General features: G+C 46.5%; 1 protein-coding gene across 1 annotated transcript; it reads left to right on the top strand.

Moving 5' to 3' along the window:
• Positions 1-234: 234 nt before the first annotated feature.
• On the top strand, positions 235-17320 carry LOC146712266 (phosphatidylinositol 4,5-bisphosphate 3-kinase catalytic subunit alpha isoform-like). Its single transcript, XM_085452000.1, has 28 exons — positions 235-589; positions 3620-3743; positions 3975-4078; positions 4156-4318; positions 4384-4593; positions 7907-7974; positions 8061-8189; positions 8269-8322; positions 8499-8608; positions 8688-8829; positions 9137-9222; positions 9324-9429; positions 10190-10342; positions 10423-10554; positions 11669-11793; positions 12106-12187; positions 12277-12441; positions 12601-12704; positions 12790-12889; positions 13252-13323; positions 13408-13514; positions 13794-13915; positions 13999-14077; positions 14149-14319; positions 14395-14512; positions 14588-14739; positions 14814-14962; positions 16267-17320. Exons 2-28 carry the CDS (start codon positions 3659-3661, stop codon positions 16389-16391), a joined length of 3213 nt encoding a protein of 1070 aa, XP_085308126.1. The 5' UTR covers positions 235-589; positions 3620-3658; the 3' UTR covers positions 16392-17320.
• Positions 17321-18687: the final 1367 nt, after the last annotated feature.

Genomic DNA, 18687 nt, shown 5'->3' with positions numbered 1-18687 from the left:
TGGGTCAGGCTGACAGATGGAGAGAAAACAGCCAAATCAGAGAAAGGAGGATATCTAATCCTTAATCCAGCGAGCCCCTCCCCCTGCACACACACACACACAATCGTGGAAACAAACACAGGATTAGGATTAACTGATGATCTTTAAATCGGTCAAAATTTGAATGGACTTTGGTTCACAGCTTGCTCCTCTCCTCTAAAGCTGACCTTTGACCTGCAGCTCAGCAGTCAGCTCCTCCTCCCTGTGAAGCTGCTGGCCCTTTAAGAGAGGAAGAGCACAGGATGAGCCCCCCCCTCACACACACACACACACACACACACACACCCTCCTCCTCCTCAGCTGCACATTGTTCTGTGGCTCCGGGAGAAGCCACTTCCTCCTGCTGCTGCTGCTGCTCAGCCCGCTGCAAACGGACAGACAGACAGTTTCAGTGCCTCCGACGGAGAGACGGCGTCTGTCTGTGTGTCCGACGGGATCAGCTGAGGGGGGCGGACACGCGAGCACAGACAAAGACTCGCAGACAGACGAACAGACTGGACGAATGGACTGACAGGATGCGGCACCGCTGGACCCTCGGGCTCGCCCCCAGGTAGGAACAAAGACTCTCCTCCTTTTTTCATGGATGCTCCTGCTCCTGTTGTCATGGTAACCATTTCCCAGTCTGAGGTCACGGAGAGGAGGAGGGCCGGTTTGTTACATCAGCCGGCGCTTCCTGTTTTTACCTGCGTGATGTCATCAGACGTCTGCGGGTCACGTGACTGTAGAGCTTTTGTTTGTTTCAGCTGCAGCTGAGATTTTCACAATAAACAAACAGTATAATCAGCTTCCTGCTGACAGAAGCCTCGTGATCGATGAACGTCCACACTTACATGATAAAGCATCCTGACTCATTTACAGCTTTTAATCTTTTTAGAACTTTATTGTGAAAATTCCTCAAACCTGTTTGTAAAATATAAAAAAATGTTTATTTTATTCTGAAATCAGACATCACTGTGGAACAACAACAGCAGAGTTCTTGTTCAGACTGTTAAAACCTGTTTACACCTGTCTGAGGTTCTCTGTTTAGACCTGTGGTTGGGGTGGACGTAGCTCTCTCTGAGGTTCTCTGGGGTTCTCTGGGGTTCTCTGAGGTTCTCTGAGGTTCTCTGGGGTTCTCTGGGGTTCCCTCTGCATCTCTCTAAGTGCTGCTGGTTCTGTCAGAAAAGCTCTCCTGTCCGTAAGATCACAGTCTGGGATGTGTGTGTGGACCTCCTCAGGTTGGTCGTTCAGAATCTTTGGCTGGTTTGTTTTTATCCTCAGTGATACTTTGACCTCTGACCTCTCAGCGCTTCATTCATTGTCGTGTTTCTGCCCACGGTGACCTATGGGATTCAAACCAGCAGCCCTGGTTCACAGGTCACTTCCTCTGCGTCTGGCTGGCCTCAAACAGCTGATCAGCTCCTCCATCTTCTCCTCTGCAGGAGTCTGTGACACAGACAGTGTGAGCTCCTCACAGCAGGAGCTGACCTCTGACCTCTGACCGCCTCGTCATGCTCTGAGACTCTGAGAGAAATAACTGCTGTTGCATTAAAGCAGCCGGTCAACAGGAAAACAACCCCAGGAAGTCTGCTTCCTCACACACACACACACACACAGTCAGGACAAAGCAGGGGTGTGTGTGTGTGTGTGTGTGTGTGTGTGTGTGTGTGTGTGTGCGTGTGTGCGCGTGTGTGTGTGTGTGTGTGTGTGTGTGTGTGCGCGCGTGTGTGTGTGTGTGTGTGTGTGTGTGTGTGTGTGTGTGTGTGTGTGTGTGTGTGTGTGTGTCCTATTTCCTTTGTTTGACGGCCTGGTTGGGAGAACAACAACAACAGCACATGAGGATGTCTGTGAAGGCTCTCGGTCACCCAGGGTGGCTCTTAAGTTAAATCATGGTTCTAGCTGCGCACTTGCATGAAGAGGCGGGGCCGGCAGCATCTGACCAATCTAAAAGGAGCGTTTCATGGATCACGTGACTCTCCTTTCACAGAGGTGTCACTGCTCCGCAGATGTTATCAGATGACGATTGAAGACGTCTAATCTGACAGTGAATAATCTGAGCGACCTCAAAGGGTGATTCTGTTCATCAGGACGTTTCAGTGGGAGAAACCTTTCATCATCATCATCATCAGCTGACTTCTTCAGTCTCAGCTGACTGCAGGTTACCTTTAAACAGGACGTTTGCACAATGACTGGAACCAGCCCACTGAAGGAGCTGGGAGGTCAGCTTGTGATCGTTCATCTGCAAACTGACCACAGCTATGAGAACCATTCACAGAGAGTTGATCACACACTGACCTCACAGCGTTGCAGGATGTACTTACGTGATGACTGAGCGTGATCGAGACATTTTAACAGGGTGCACCTCTAAGACAAGCTTTCTGTGTGATCAGCTGAGTCACCTTCTGGCTTCGATCAACCTGCTGCTGGGCTCTGAACACCACACCCTGAGGTGAGAGGTGTCATGATGGTCTCGTACCACGTTACATCTGTCTCCACTTGCATCCCAGTCAGGGAAGCGTAGTTCGTAAGAGATTACAGGACGACCCCACTCTCAGCGTGGACCAAGTGTGCTTGAGCTGTGTCTTCAGTGTGTGTAGAGTCCATCGTGTCTTTGTGTCTCGCTCCCTCGTCCCTTTGTGTCTTAGTCATGTCACTGTGTTTCCTCTGTTCCTCTCCTTGTGTCTCATCCTTGACTCCCTGTTTGTCCATCTTGTGATGTGTCAAGCGTGTGTGTCTTAAGTCTGCCTCTCAGGGTTTCCTGTTTTATTTTGACAGTCTTGCGTCCCACGTTCAGCGCTGTGGTTTTTGCCTCCCCGTCTCATTTAGTCGAATTCGTTCCAGCTGTTTTTCCGTGTGTTTATTTTGCCTTTAGCCATAATAAACCTCTTGCTTTTGGTTGAACCCAGCCTCCTCTGTCTGCTGCACGATCTGCAGCCATAAAGCGTCTCGTTGTCTGCTTCACTGATAAACCGTCTCCCTGTTTTCAGCGAACATCAGATCACCTGTGCTCAGCTAACACACATTAGCCCTCCCACTTTACCTGTGGACCAATACAAACGCTCCGTCAGTGAAGCTGCTCTGTTCATTCAGCATCTGTTCACTTTAGCTGAGAATCATGTGACCCAGCAGCTGTAGCACCTGTTCTTTTCCAGGTGTTCTCATATGGGCGTGGCCTGTAATGTGACACTTTCATTATGATGCATGTAACATGTTACCATAGAAACTCATACAGATTTTTAGGAGGATGCTATTTCTTCTAACTGCAGCTGTTCATAGACAAACCGTCCTCTGAACATCGTTACGGCTCGTAGGAGGACACCTGTGTCTCTGACAAACCTCCTGTTATCAAAGAGGACAAACAAACCCAAACAAAGTACAAAGGCGGGGGAGCAAAGGAGAGGGGGCGGGGCTAAAGAGGAGGCCAAGACGTGATCAAAATTAGTCTCACTTTCTTGTTTTATCAAGTCTAGTTTCAGGTTACAGGACTCCGCCCACAGGTACGGGCCTCACCCAACAGCTGCACCTGTGGAATTGTTCCAGAGTGACCTCTGACCCCTGCTGTTTGCCCTGTGCTGAGCTGCAGCTCTCTCTCTCTTCACAGGTAGCCCAGCACTGAGGTGAGGTGTGACTGTTGGTTGCCATGGTGCCCAGGCCATCGTCAGGGGAACTATGGGGGCTCCACCTGATGCCCCCCCGGATCCTGGTGGACTGCTGCCTGCCTAACGGTACAGCCACGGGCGGATGTAAGCTTGGGTGTAGCTCTGTGACGTCATAATGTCGGACAACAGATGACATCATGACGTCACAGCTTTGTTTTTAAGGCTGAACACAAGCATCACTCGTACAGGCTTACCTTCGTCCTCTTTCAGCTCACCTGTAATATTTGTGTTTCTGTTGGATTGTATTTCCGTGGCGTTTCCATGGCGTTTTCATGCTGTTTCCATGACATTCCTCAGGTATGATGGTTAGCCTGGAGTGTCTGAGGGAAACTCCTCTCATCAGTATCAAGCAGCAGCTCTTCTCCGAGGCCAGGAAGTACCCCCTGTACCACCTGCTGCAGGTATACGCTCTTAACTTTGACCCCGCCCCTTCCTTCTATCTCAGTCCAACTATAAATTCCGGTCTCCGATTGGCCAGGAGGAGTCGTGCTACATCTTTGTGGGCGTGACCCAGGAGGCTGAGAGGGAGGAGTTTTACGATGAGACGAGGCGGCTGTGCGACCTGCGCCTGTTCCACCCCATCCTTAAGGTCATCGAGCCCCTCGGCAACCGTGAGGAGAAAATCCTGAACCGTGAGATCGGTAAGCGAACGCCCCATCACATGTAATCACACTATGACCTCATAGTCAGACTCCTCCCCCCACAGGTTTCGCCATCGGGATGCCGGTCTGCGAGTTTGAGATGATGAAGGACCCGGAGGTCCAGGACTTCCGCCGTTCCATACTGAGCGTGTGCAGAGAGGCCATGGAGGAACGGGAAGGAGGGGGGGCCCACAGCCAGGCGCTCTACGTTTACCCCCCCAACGTGGAGTCCAGTCCCCAGCTGCCCCAGCACATCTATAGCAAGCTGGACAAAGGTACTCCCACACCTGCTGGGCCCAGAACCACCCTGTACCTGTCTCTCCTGTGTGAGGTGCCGTGAGGGACATTATTACTGAAACACTGTCACTACTGAAAAACCTTTCAGTTGAACAGGAAGTTGTTTCAGTTGAACAGGAAGTTGTTTCAGTTGAACAGGAAGTTGTTTCTTGACAAGGAAACTGAAGGAAAAAGTGGTAGATTTCAAACAAACCACTGCACAGATGTCTACTCAGCAACCTGCCTAAGTGAAGCAGCTGCATTACTTAACACTATATTAGCCCCAGCATAAGTCAAATTTAGAATAACAGACGGGCATTATCCTGGTTATTTATTTGGCATGTGTGCTTTTTGTCTTTTTTAGCAAAGACAATCTTAAAATCATCAATAAAACCAGGGAGAGAAGCTCAGCGCTCCTCCATGTAGCACAATGATGTTTACTCAAAAGTATGATGATGTGAATAATGTCTGAGACACCCAATGCAGATGATCCATGTAAAAAATCTATGATGTAATTCAAATAGTGGCACATCATTAATATTTAGGGAAATCCAATTTCTTAACTTTCTTTATTAGAAATTCTGCCACAGGATTAAAGTGTGTTTCTGTAACTTCAGGTAGAATAGGCTATTTCATAATTTTCAGTACGCTTTATCCAGTGTATATGAAACAACTACATTAGAACCATGTAACCATCCTGTTGTAACTATGAAAGATTTTGTCTTTGAAGAATCTACTAATTATACTCTTATTGCATTTTTATCAAACAGCTGACATTGCCCTGGCAATAAATTTGGGAGCACTGATGAGAAATTATTGTATATCATAAACTTTTAATCAAATGAAGCCGAGGCAGCGGGACCAGTGCACTGAATGTGTTATATTCTCTTTGAGTTTAGACAATATTTTTCTGAAAGGTCCGTGTAACTGAGAATGACACCGCTATCATCCACAAATCTGTCATGAATATAATCTTTTTGTTTAACCAGTCACTCTTGAAAATTGATTTTTGATTAAGTGTTATTACCCTATGATTCCATAAGGCTGAATTATGGGGAGAAGTTGTGGGTCGCTCATTTATTGTATCCCTTCACAAGCTGAGATCTTTCTATGTCATGGGTTTTATTCCTCCACAAAAATTGGAAAATAACTGTATTAATGTTTTTTCTCAAAGATATTTTTATTGATTTAAAGCAACAAAGAAAAACAGGTACACACAGAATTGTTCAACAACAGACAAGTTTCACAGTGACTGTTTGGACTGAAATATTAGAACACAGATTAATGACACACTCACATGTCTAGTAATTGCTTACACCAGTTTACCCCCTACCCATACCACTTAGAACCCCTATCCCTCAGGCCAGGTAGGAAAACAAATAAAACAAAAGAAAACAAAAAAGAAAAAACAAACAACAGAAACAAAAAACCCAAACAACAAACAAACACACACAAAAATAAAAAATACAAAAAAACCATTGCAAATACAACACAAAAATAAGACAAACACACATGACTAGAAAAAAATAAATAAATAAAATAACAACATTTTTCTGTGTTAATGCTTTTAGAGGAGATATGTAGAGAGGGACAAGGATAAATCAATTTGGAGATGCCTCCAGCTTTAGATAGGATGTTTCTGCCAAAAATAGCGAGTCTCTGGTTAACCAGTGGCTGAGTGATGTCTTCATCTCCATGATACAGTTAGAAATATTAGTGTCTTTTCTGCTAATTGGGTTTTTTAGATATTATCAGCCCTATATATTTAACTTGAGGAGTCAGAGCTTGTATGAATCGGGTTCACATTTTTTGATACTGAGAGATAAACGAGCCCAGACCTCCCTCTCCACAGCCACCTGCTCCAGCTTATCCAGGGGAACACCAAGGCGTTCCCAGGCCAGCCGAGAGATATAGGCTACGTTCACTCTGCAGGTCTTGATGCTCAATTCAGATTTTTTGATCAAATCCATTTTTTTGTCTGCTCGTTCACACTACAAATAAAATGCGACAGCAAACGTGCTCTAGTGTGAACGCTCAAAGCGCCGCATGCGCAAAAGAAGACGTCACAGACAACGCGCTCTGTTTAGACCCAGAGCAACAGTATTGTTTGACTGATGGCCTTAATATAAAGACTTCGGACTTTACGTTTCCCAAGTTTTGCTTTAAGTTATTTTGTTATTTACATAATAATGTAAATAACCTAATAATGATCCTTATTGCTGTTTTAGAGGAGCGGTGCTTCAAAGGATAGATTTCTGTCAGAATCTGCAGATTATACAGTACAAAGAAAATGTTCACGTTTCTCCAACGTTGTCTTCCCAACAGTTTCACTAACATCTACACTGGATGGCCAGGAAGCGTTCGCGATGTCTTCTCTGGCGCTGATAATTGGCGTCTGTCTTGTGTCAGTGACGTAAAAGACGGATTTAATGCGACATGACCGTCAAACAGCAGTCGCTTTCTAAAACATCGGATATGTATCGGATTCAGCACCACATACGACGGTGACCCAGATCGGATTTGATGCGCTTTCGCCTGCAGTGTGAACGTAGCCATAATCTCTCCAGCGTGTCCTGGGTCTGCCCCGGGGCCTCCTCCCGGTGGGACATGCCTGGAACACCTCACCCAGGAGGCATCCTTGTCAGATGCCCGAACCACCTCAGCTGCCTCCTTTCGATGTGGAGGAGCAGCGGCTTGACTCTGAGCCCCTCCCGGATGGCCGAACTTCTCACCCTATCTCTAAGGGAGAAGCCAGCCACCCTTCGGAGGAAGCTCATTTCTGCCGCTTGTATCCGCGATCTCGTTCTTTCGGTCACTACCCACAGCTCGTGGCCATAGGTGAGGGTAGGGACGAGAAGCTTTAGTTTTCTCTACCTCACATTTATCTTTCAAAAAAATAGATGTATCATCTGTGAATTGACTTATTTTGAAGTCTTTATTAAAAATTGATATTCCTTGTATGTCATGTTAACAACTGAGTTGCCAATATAAAAAGCTTAGGGGAAACAGGACATGCTTGCCGAATTCCCTGTTGCACCTTGAATCCATTCAAGGAAGCTACAGTATTGTTAAGTAATGCATCTGCTTCACTTAGGCTACAAGCACAGCCGCCCCCACCCCCAGGTCCTGGACCAGTACCGGTCTGTGAGTCGTTTGGGTCGCAAGAGTCGAGGCTTTCAGGGTTTTTATCGTTTTTATATCGTTTATATTGTTAGCTCGGTTTCCCTGGGTCTTTTCCCGATGTTATGAATAAATCTGTTTTTTGGTAGCGGTACTGTATACCTGTCTGACTTGCTGTACCTGTCTGTGCAGGGCGCCTGATTGTGACCATCTGGGTGATCGTGTCTCCATCAAACTCCAAACAGAAGTACACCTTGAAGGTAAACCTGGACACTGAGCTGGTTCCTGAAACAATCAGAACAGGAAGTGAGGTAGTCACCAGGTGTGTGTGTGTGTGTGTGTGCAGGTTAGTCACGACAGTTTACCTGAGCAGCTGATCGCCGAGTCCATCAGGAAGAAAAGCCGATCGATGCACCTTTCACCTCAGCAGCTCCGCCTCTGCGTTCAGGAGTACCAGGGCCAGTACATCCTTAAGGTACGCCTGTCTGTCTGTGTCTACCTGTCTGGCCCCACACCTGATGACTCACCTGTCTCCCTCCCTGTGTGCCTCTCAGGTGTGTGGCTGCGATGAGTACCTGCTGGAGAAGTTTCCTCTCAGTCAGTATAAGGTAACAGCTGATCCTGTGGCTTCACTGCACCTGTCACAGTTTGTCCTACACCTGACCTACCTGCTGCCCATAGTTCACATTAATGTCACGTACAGGACAGGTGAGACTGTCCAACGTGAGCTTAAAGTGTCATCCAGGATTAGGTGATCTTCAGTTCCTCACCTGTGTGTCTGCAGTACATCCGCTCCTGCATCATCGTGGGACGTCTTCCTCACCTGATGCTCGTGTCCAAAGACAGCCTCTACTCTCAGCTTCCCGCCTCAGGCTTCGTCACGCCTTCCTACAGGTATGGCCGTCACAGGTGTCACACCTGCAGGTATCACAGGACACAGGACAGGAGGTGACTTGAGCTGTGTGTGTTTCAGCCGTCGGACTCCTCAGCCGTCTCCCTGTCCAGGAGGAGGCGACGGTTCTCCTCCTCGCTCCTTGTGGGCCTTCAACACTCTGCTGAGAGTCCGGCTGCTCTGCGCCACGTACGTGAACGTGAACATCAGAGACATCGATAAGGTGAGTCGGTACTCGCTGCCTGGACCTGCCGCATCACATGTGGGGTCTAACAGGTGTTATCATGATCAAGCATCAGCCCTGACTCCAGTAATTATTACGTGCTTTGAGAAGCTTTAATGTTCAAAGAAGGACTCACAGGGTCGTAGCAGGAGGAGACCCAGGACTCTGCAGAGGTTCTGAGCACTGGGGGCCGGTTCACTGGACTGGATTAGATGTCTGGATGTTTGGGTGGATGGTTGGATCAGTCCCACCCTTGCATGTGATATGAATCCAAAACATCAGATAGGATTTTGTTGTGTGTGTGTAGATCTATGTGAGGACAGGGATCTATCACGGAGGAGAGCCGCTCTGTGACAACGTCAACACCCAGAGAGTGCCCTGCTCCAACCCCAGGTACGACACACCCAAACACACACGTTAAAACATCGGCCCCCCTCCTGTCGCTCCTTTTACCTGCCTGTCTGTTCAGCTAACTCTTACCTGTCTGTCTTCAGGTGGAATGAGTGGCTGACCTATGACATCTACCTGGCTGACCTCCCTCGTTCAGCCAGACTCTGCCTGTCTATCTGCTCTGTGAAGGGAAGGAAAGGAGCTAAGGAGGTAGGAAAGAAGGGAGTACAAGTGATCTGTGTAGTAAGACTGCTGGTTGAACCTGTCCCAGGTCGTTTCTCAGTACTCAAGTACGCAAGTCCGGACTCGTCCCACTCGTGCTTCTGAAGTTCCCACGGGAATCTGGAGTTCCTGAGAACTGGAGGACGCGGCGATCGTTCTAATGTTGGAACGGGCGTGTACTTGATGACATCACAGCTCAGCTCCATTGTTTCCACTGTCACCACCCTTTAATTTAACTGTGATTGATATGTGCAATGGAAATTACACATGACATAAAAAACTGCACAAAGTAATAGATTTCTTTAAGGAAAAAATCTTTTTAAAGTATTTTGCAAAATGCCCTTTTACATACCATCTGCTTCACAGTCAGATGTGAACAGCTAAAAACTGTACACATGTATGCACAGTTCATGCTGCTTATTTAATAGAAACAAAGAGGTTAGAAAGCTTTTATTTTATTTTAGTAGATACTAAAACCTACCACAGACAGCTGCTGGGGTTTGGAAGAGAACTGAACTAATACTCCAAATATAATCAGATCATTGTTGGAGCAGCCGTCAGGATCTCCTCGTATCAACATGCTGTTTTTGTTTCCTCCTGGATTTAATTTTTTTTATTGTTAGATTCAATTCAGAGTCAGCTGTTTAAATAAGAACAGCACATTTTACATCAGGTGAAATGACCATCGATGCATGCTCGATAGAAGGGGAGGAGCCAAGACACATCCTCTGTCTCACCTGTCTCACAGGAGCACTGCCCTCTGGCCTGGGGGAATGTAAACCTGTTTGACTACAAGGACATCCTGGTCTGTGGTAAGGTGGCTCTCAGCCTGTGGCCTGTTCCCCATGGCCTAGAGGACCTGCTCAACCCCATTGGAGCCGCGGGTTCAAATCCCAACAAGGTACCCAACAAGTTCTCTCAGACAGTAGAAATGTGTCTGATCCTGAAGTAAGTATTTAATGATGGTGTTGTGGTCTGCAGGAGACCCCCTGCGTGGAGCTGGAGTTCTCCTGGTTCAATCAGATCGTTGTTTTTCCTGACGAGCAGCAGATTGAAGAGCACGCCAACTGGACCATCAGCAGAGAGCTGGGCTACAACTACTGCCACGGCCTGGTAACTACAACATTAAAAACTCCCTCTCTGCCCCCCGAGGTTTGGTGTGTGTGTGAAATCCTCAGACCACGTCCTCTAAAGAGGTCCTATACAAAGATCCTCTACAGAGGTCTTCTACCAGAGGTCTTCTACCAGAGGTCCTCTACAGAGGTCCTCTACAAGAGGTCCTCTACAAGAGGTCTTCTACCAGAGGTCTTCTACAAGAGGTCCTCTACAGAGGTCCTCTACAAAGGTCTTCTACCAGAGGTCTTCTACAGAGGTCCTCTACAGAGGTCCTCTACAAAGATCCTCTAAAGAGGTCCACTACCAGAGGTAGTCCTCTACCAGAGGTCCTCTACAAAGATCCTCTACAGAGGTCCTCTACAAAGATCCTCTAAAAAGGTCCACTACCAGAGGTAGTCCTCTACAGAGGTCCTCTACAAAGATCCTCTACAGAGGTCCTCTACAAAGATCCTCTACAGAGATCCTCTACAGAGGTCTTCTACCAGAGGTCCTCTACAAAGATCCTCTACAGAGGTCCTCTACAAAGATCCTGTACAGGGGTCCTCTACCAGAGGTCCTCTACAAAGATCCTGTACAGGGGTCCTCTACCAGAGGTCCTCTACAAAGATCCTCTACCAGAGGTCCTCTACAGAGGTCCTCTAAAGAGGTCCACTACCAGAGGTGGTCCTCTACATAGATCCTCTACAGAGGTCCTCTACCAGAGGTCCTCTACAGAGGTCCTCTACAAAGATCCTCTACCAGAGGTCCTCTACAAAGATCCTCTATCTATCGGTAGTGGTTTCCTGTGTGCTCTCCTTCCATTAACAGTGCTCTTCTTCGGGGTCTTCCTCAAAGTGAACACAGTTGCTTTCCAGCTGTTCTCCAGCTGTTTTGCCTTTGGCTTCTTTTTGCCTCTTTGGGAATTGTGGTGTAATCTTTATAGGTTTCATCTCGACCGAAGAGCAGCAGCAGTCCTGTGCAGTTTGTGTTTCCGATGTTGTTGTGTGTTTTAGTTTGTCAGTGTTTACCTGTGACTCAGATCCAAATACAGAAGACTCAGCAATTGCCTCAGACTACCTGTCTCTCACCCGTCTCTCACCCGTCTCTCACCCGTCTCTCACCTCTCCCTCAGAGCAGCCGTTTGGCCTGTGACAGCAGTGTTTCGTCAGGCGATGCCGAGCAGCTTCGCTCTCTCTGCTCCAGAGATCCGCTGTACGAGCTCTCGGAGCAGGAGAAGGACTTCCTCTGGAGACACAGGTGAGAATGAATGTAATGGAGTGAACACCCTGCAGGTGTATTTTTGGAGGCATGTCCTCTGAACGCTGTGACGTTCTGAACCCACAGTTAAACCTCTGATCCAGGTACATTTGAACAGGTTTAAATAGTCCCAGATTTACCTAACGTGATCTTTGACACAGAAACTTTCTGGACCTTTCTGTCTGTCTGATTTTAGATGTCTGGCAGCTTCACGTGACTCTCTCTGTTTGTGCATGTTCCTGTCCACCGGCCTTGTCTACCTGTCTCTCCCCATTTGTCTACCTGTGTCTCTGCCTGTCTGTATCTCTGCAGACATTACTGTGTAAACATCCCAGAGTCTCTCCCTAAGCTGCTTCTTTCTGTCAAATGGAACTCCAGAGACGAAGTTTCTCAGGTACCGAACTTCCCATCACAGTCAGGGAAAAATGCTTCAAACCCTCACTTTGACTCACCTGTCTCTCTGTCACCTGTCCCCTCCCTCAGATGTACTGTCTGTTGAAGGAGTGGCCTCTGATGGAGCCCGAGTCGGCTCTCGAGTTGTTGGACTGTAACTTTCCCGACCCAATGGTCCGAGAGTTTGCGCTGCGCTGCCTCGTGCAGGGCCTGACGGATGACAAGCTGTCGCAGTACCTGTTGCAACTTGTACAGGTGCGTGTGGTAATGGTAAATGGTCTGCACACCTGCTGCTGTGTGCCTCACACAGTCCTCTGCAGCACACTGCAGACACACCTGGACTCCTCACCTGTCTGTGTACTGTCACATACATACACTTATCTTTCGTCTTTTGTCTCATGGTCTTTTCTGCAGGTGTTGAAGTATGAGATGTACCTGGACAATCCTCTGGCCCGTTTCCTGATAAAGAAAGCTCTGACCAATCAGAGGATAGGGCACTTCTTCTTCTGGCACCTGAAGTGAGTGCAAATGTCCTGGTGTTTACCTGAGGGATCTAACACGTCTGTTTGGTCATTTTTAATCTAACAGGAAGTGTTCTCACAGGTCAGAGATGCACAACAAGACGGTTTCCCGACGCTTCGGTCTGCTGCTGGAAGCTTTCTGCAGAGCCTGCGGGATGTACCTGAAGCACCTGAACAGACAGGTGAGCCCTGACACACCTGGTCTTCTGAGTCCAGTTCAACATGAGCTCCTTATCTAGTTTTTCTTAACCTAAGACCATCACCACACAACAAAAGTGTGTCTCAGCCCAGGATTTATCAGTCTACCTGTGAGATAGTTCACAGGAACCAGGAAGCCTTGGAAGACCAATCAGAAGCATGGACACATACTCACAGGAAGTATCATGCTGGAAAAATATTAGGTGGTTAAACACAGAATAGAGCGTGAAAATAACACAGAGCAGCAGAGTGAAACAGCAGTGTCAGTGATTAACGAAGCTTCTCTCACCTGGTCATTTGTATAACTGAGCTACTAACACACCTGTATGTGCGTGTGTGTGTGCAGGTAGAGGCCATGGATAAACTGGTGAATCTGACCGACACACTGAAGCAGGAGAAGAAGGACGAGACTCAGAAAGTATGAAAACAAACAAAGCAACTTAAATCTGACTTGTGATTGGCTGACGGTGACGTGTGTTTCTGTACTGCGATTGGTTGTCAGACTCAGATGAAGTTTCTGGTTGAGCACATGTCTCGTCCAGATTACATGGAAGCTCTGCAGGGATTCGTCTCTCCACTGAATCCAGTTCACCAGCTGGGAAATCTCAGGTAGGCATAACTGGTTAAATAACTGCATGACTTCCTACCTGACCGATCATTGCATGACCAGATCTTTTAGTGTGTGTGACTATGACTAAGATCAGTGTGGATATTTATAGCTCTTGGTAGTGAAATGTGGGGTTTTCTAAATATAAAAGTGATTCATCTGCATATTGACCGACTTTAAGTGTTTTATTCTTTAAAGAGCTTCCTGACTGCATCAGCGTGTTTTCAGGCTTGAAAAACAACAAAGTAAAACAATGTTTAAAAAGTGTCGTGTGCTTTTAGGCTGGAGGAGTGTAGGATCATGTCCTCGGCAAAGCGCCCCCTGTGGCTGAACTGGGAAAACCCTGACATCATGTCCGAGCTTCTCTTCACCAACAACGAGATCATCTTCAAGAACGGAGATGGTAACGAGTTTGGCGCTAACTGTATTACTGCTGTTTACAGCTGTGCCAGGGCACTGTGGGTAACGTAGTGTGTTCTGTTACAGACCTGCGTCAGGATATGCTAACGTTGCAGATTATTAAAATCATGGAGAACATCTGGCAGAACCAGGGTCTGGACCTGCGGTGAGAGCCCGTGACATTAGCTGTGACATCACACCGACACCTGGCTAACGGAGCGTGTGTTTGTGTATTAGCATGTTGCCCTATGGATGCCTCTCCATCGGTGACTGCGTGGGTCTGATCGAGGTTGTGAAGAACAGCTTCACCATCATGCAGATTCAGTGCAAGGGAGGCCTGAAGGGGGCGCTGCAGTTCAACTCCAACACGCTGCATCACTGGATCAAAGACAAGAACCGCGGCGAAGCGTGAGCACACCCCTCTGCACACCTGTTTGCATGAACACCTGTCTGCCCTCTGCTCACTTCCTGTCTGTCCCACAGGTACGATCGGGCCATCGACCTGTTCACGCGCTCATGTGCTGGTTACTGCGTTGCCACGTTCATCCTGGGAATCGGAGACCGCCACAACTCCAACATTATGGTGAAAGAGAATGGACAGGTGAGCCTCTGACCCCACGCCCTGACAGCTCTTCCTGGGACTGCAGCCGCCTAACTCTTTGTCTGCCTCCTCCAGCTGTTCCATATTGACTTTGGTCACTTCCTGGATCACAAGAAGAAGAAATTTGGCTACAAGAGGGAGCGTGTACCCTTTGTCCTTACTCAGGACTTCCTCATCGTCATTAGTAAAGGCATCCAGGAGTCCACCAAGACCAAGGAGTTCGAGAGGTGCCCTGTCCCTCCTCTTTGCACCTCCTCCTGTCTCCCTCTGAGCCCGCCTCACTCTTTGTCTACCTGTTTAGGTTCCAGGAGATGTGCTACAAAGCATACCTCGCCATCCGTCAGCACGCCAGCCTCTTCATCAATCTCTTCTCCCTTATGCTGGGTTGCGGGATGCCTGAACTGCAGAGCTTTGATGACATTGCCTACCTGAGGAAAACCCTGGCTCTGGGTAAGACTGGAGTGACGGACGGGCAGGAGACAGGTGGTATTATGATGCTGTAGATGTCTAGAACTCCACCAATCCATGGTGGCAGCAGAGTGCCTGTTCTAAGCAACCATCTCCTGTCCATCACAGGGACAGTTCAGTACTTGGAACTGTCTGTAACCCGTCTGTCTCTAAGCCATCTGTCATAGACCGGCCTGTCTAAGGTCATATCCCAATTCATGGGTTGGATCCTCCTGAGGACCCGGCCTTCGTGGTCTACGTGGGCCGGGTCCTCAGAAGGTTGGGTAGGCCGGAAGTAAACGGCTGTGGAATTGAACGGTCTAGCCTTCAGATTAGCATCACCGCTGTCTTGGTGGAGTTTAATAAACTCGGCGTAAATTCTCGACCATCTCACACTTCTGTTTAATCAGTTTTCTGTTTGACGTTTATTCAGCTGTGTGAAAACCACCCGGGGTATTAATAAAGTGTTATTTTATCTAATCTAATAACTTTAATCTCAGCCAAACCGATTGACTCACGAACAAATAAAACACTGAAAAAGCCCAACAATAACATTTTTAGGTTGTCTAAATGACTCTTATATTACATTTAACCTGAGTAGCGAAAGTCCGCGGTGATCTGAAAATGATGTGCCGGGAGTTGTGTCGTTCTCGGCGGCTTCAGTGACCCTCGAGCTCTCAGCTAGCTATCGAGCTGGTGGGTAACAGACGTCTCCAAAAACGTCGAAGCACTTTTGCAAATATGCGATATCTTGATAAACTGAGCAGATATTAGAAGTTTACACGCCCACATTCTCGCCTGAAAATATTTTAAAAGTTTATTTTTTGGGGGGTCCTTTGTCCCTCTTTGGGGGGGGAAACTCCCACTAGGTTTAAATCTGGGACTCCCCACCATTTGACCCTAGAACTGAAGAAGCTTCTCAAATGAGAGGTGAATCATCTTCAAGTAACTTAAACAAGTCCAGACGCTTTTCTTTCCAAGCTCCTTAGATTAATACCAGTAATTTTAAAACTTAGTAGCTGCCGCCATTGCCGGAAACTGGAGTTTGGCTGGGCCGCGCTATGATTTCTGGGATATGGTGGGCCACTAAGGACACACCTGACCCATCCTTCAAATTCGGGTAAAAGGAGGCCACACTTGTCGGCTGCATTCGGAGGAGTCTACGAATTTGACAGCCTTCGGCGCGTCGCTGTGACGTAATCGGTCTACAAATGCGTCCTCAGGAGGATGCAGCCCATGAATTTGGACACGACCTGTAAGTCTTTTCTTTAACCAGTCTGTCTCTAACCCATTTGTCTGTCATTCAGAGAAGAGCCAGCAGGAGGCACTGGAGTACTTCACCAAGCAGATGAACGACGCTCACCACGGCGGCTGGAGCACGAAGATGGACTGGATCTTTCACACCATAAGACACATGCCCAATGAGCACTGACACACACCCACACTGGTGTGTTTGTTTACTGCACTACTGTGATGATTATGATACTAATGATGATGATGATGATGACAGACTCGTCATCTGATGTCATAGATTTTCTTTAGAGGTTTTTTGTCCTTGTGTCTTTTGGACGGTTGTCATAGAAATATGAATCTCAGGGTCAAAGGTCAGAGGGGTTTTGATGATGCCAAAGGCAGGCTGGGAAAAAATGACGATGCTGATGATGAAGGTGACGTCACAAAAGTCTTCCAATCGGTGCTACTGTTAGCTTGTTAGCTGCTGTACTTTTCAAAAACAGTCAAACTTTATTGAGTGAAATTTTATTGACAAGCAGCTGTAACTTCATAAAATGTTATTTTTGAGTGACATAACTTTATTGAAACCAGCAAAGTGAACACTGTGGTCACTGTGAGAGCAATAAAACTTCCAATAACCAATCAATATTTAGATTATGACAATCAGTTCTGACCAGTAGGAAGGCAGAGCTGACCAGCTGTGGGCGGAGTCATTGTGATGATGCAGTCTAGAGACTTAAGATACCTTCAGAGTTTATTGGAAGTATCTTTTGGAGTATTTTGTTGATTTGAACCCACTTAAACAGATTTTTACGATCAGCATATCATCCTCGTTAATCAGGGATCAAAGTACTCGACAATCTGAACCAATCAGCTGCTGCCGTTAGCCCTTAGCTAGTCTACTTAGCATTGTTAGCTGTTGGCTCATGAGTCATGCTGAGATAGTTAGCATTAGCCTGTTAGCTATTAGATAGCTGAGTTGTTGCACTGGATAAAGGAACTGTGGGTAGGTTTAGTTACCATAGTGAAAACCCCGTCCCTCTAATCTCATTGGCTGCCAGTTCCTAGGGCAGGGCTACATTCAAATAGTTTTATGTGAAGGTTTTTTCCTGTTCAGGTGAGAGATCAAAGCCCTGCCCCCTGCTGCATGCTAATCATTCATTGCTGACATCATCGACTGTGATGGTTACTATAGTGACTGATAACACACGGGGAGATGTGATGTGTTTGTTTCCATGTGATCAGTATTGATTGTTTTCTGATGTATTAATGATTTTTAACTAATTGGTTTCTTCATGTATTGATTTGTGATGTTATTGATTCTTCTTGACCCTCTGACATAGGAGAGCAGGTCACCTGAAGGGCGGAGCCTGATGTTATAACACCATGCCCAGGTGTTAAAGCACTTATTGATCAGTGTTATTATGGATTATTGTTGTTTTGTTGTTTCAAAATAAAAGTTTAACTGGTGTGTGTGTATGTGTGTGTGTGTGTGTGTATGTGTGTGTGTGCTTTACTCACCTGAGACATGTTCAGTTCCTCTGACGTCCAGCAGGTGCTGCTGTGACCTTTGAGTCCTAACTGCTCTTTTTTTAAAATGAAATAAATAAAACTAAAATAATAAGATATTTCACCGTATTTCAAGGAAAATAAATGCAAATAACTCTGGGTATTAATCAATCCATGATATATGACATCTTTTTTTTCCAAGCTCCTTAGACAGCATTTGACACTGTTGACCACACAATCCTATTAAATTAGGGGTCCCCAATCCCAGTCCATGAGGGCCGGTGTCCCTGCAGGTTTAAGATGTGTCCTTGATCCATCACAGCTGATTTAAATAGATAAATAACTGTCTTGTCTCCAGAGGCCTGGTAATGAACTAATCATGTGATTCAGGTGTGTTGACCCAGGGTGAGATCTAAAACCTGCAGGGACACCGGCCCTCGTGGACTGGGATTGGGGACCCCTGTATTAAACCATCTAAAGACATGTGTTGGGTTTGCACTTGTACAAACGTATATATGTATTTTATGTTCACATATGTGTGCTTGTGTGTGAATGTGTACACTCTTGTATATGTATGTGCATATTTGCATGTACACATATATTTTTACAAACATATGGGATGTCACAATGTTTTCTATTTTTTCATCTTTCATCTATTTTAATTCTTTTTATTTGATTATGCTATCCTTCTGTTCAGCACTTTGGCGGACACTTGATGCCCTTTAAATGTGCTTTATAAATAAAGATCACTTGACTTGAGAAGCATACATTAATGCAGAGAAGTGTATTTTCGTTTATCGTTTTTTTAATGTATTGATTGTGCAGTGTTGGTCCTCCATATATTTATAAATATAATTTTGTAGTTTATGCACTATGGGCCCGCCATAATATTTATATATCACTTATTATTATTTTTAATGAAGTCAATTATCCCGCGTTGATCCTCCATACTTATGGACATAATCTTTCGCTTTTATAACCTTTCG

This window comes from Copadichromis virginalis, linkage group LG3, assembly GCF_057382275.1.
Source record: "Copadichromis virginalis isolate Kocher_CV1m ecotype Utaka linkage group LG3, C_Virginalis_male_GT1.1, whole genome shotgun sequence".
Lineage (NCBI taxonomy): Eukaryota > Metazoa > Chordata > Actinopteri > Cichliformes > Cichlidae > Copadichromis > Copadichromis virginalis.
This window is presented reverse-complemented; position numbering and strand designations above follow the sequence as displayed.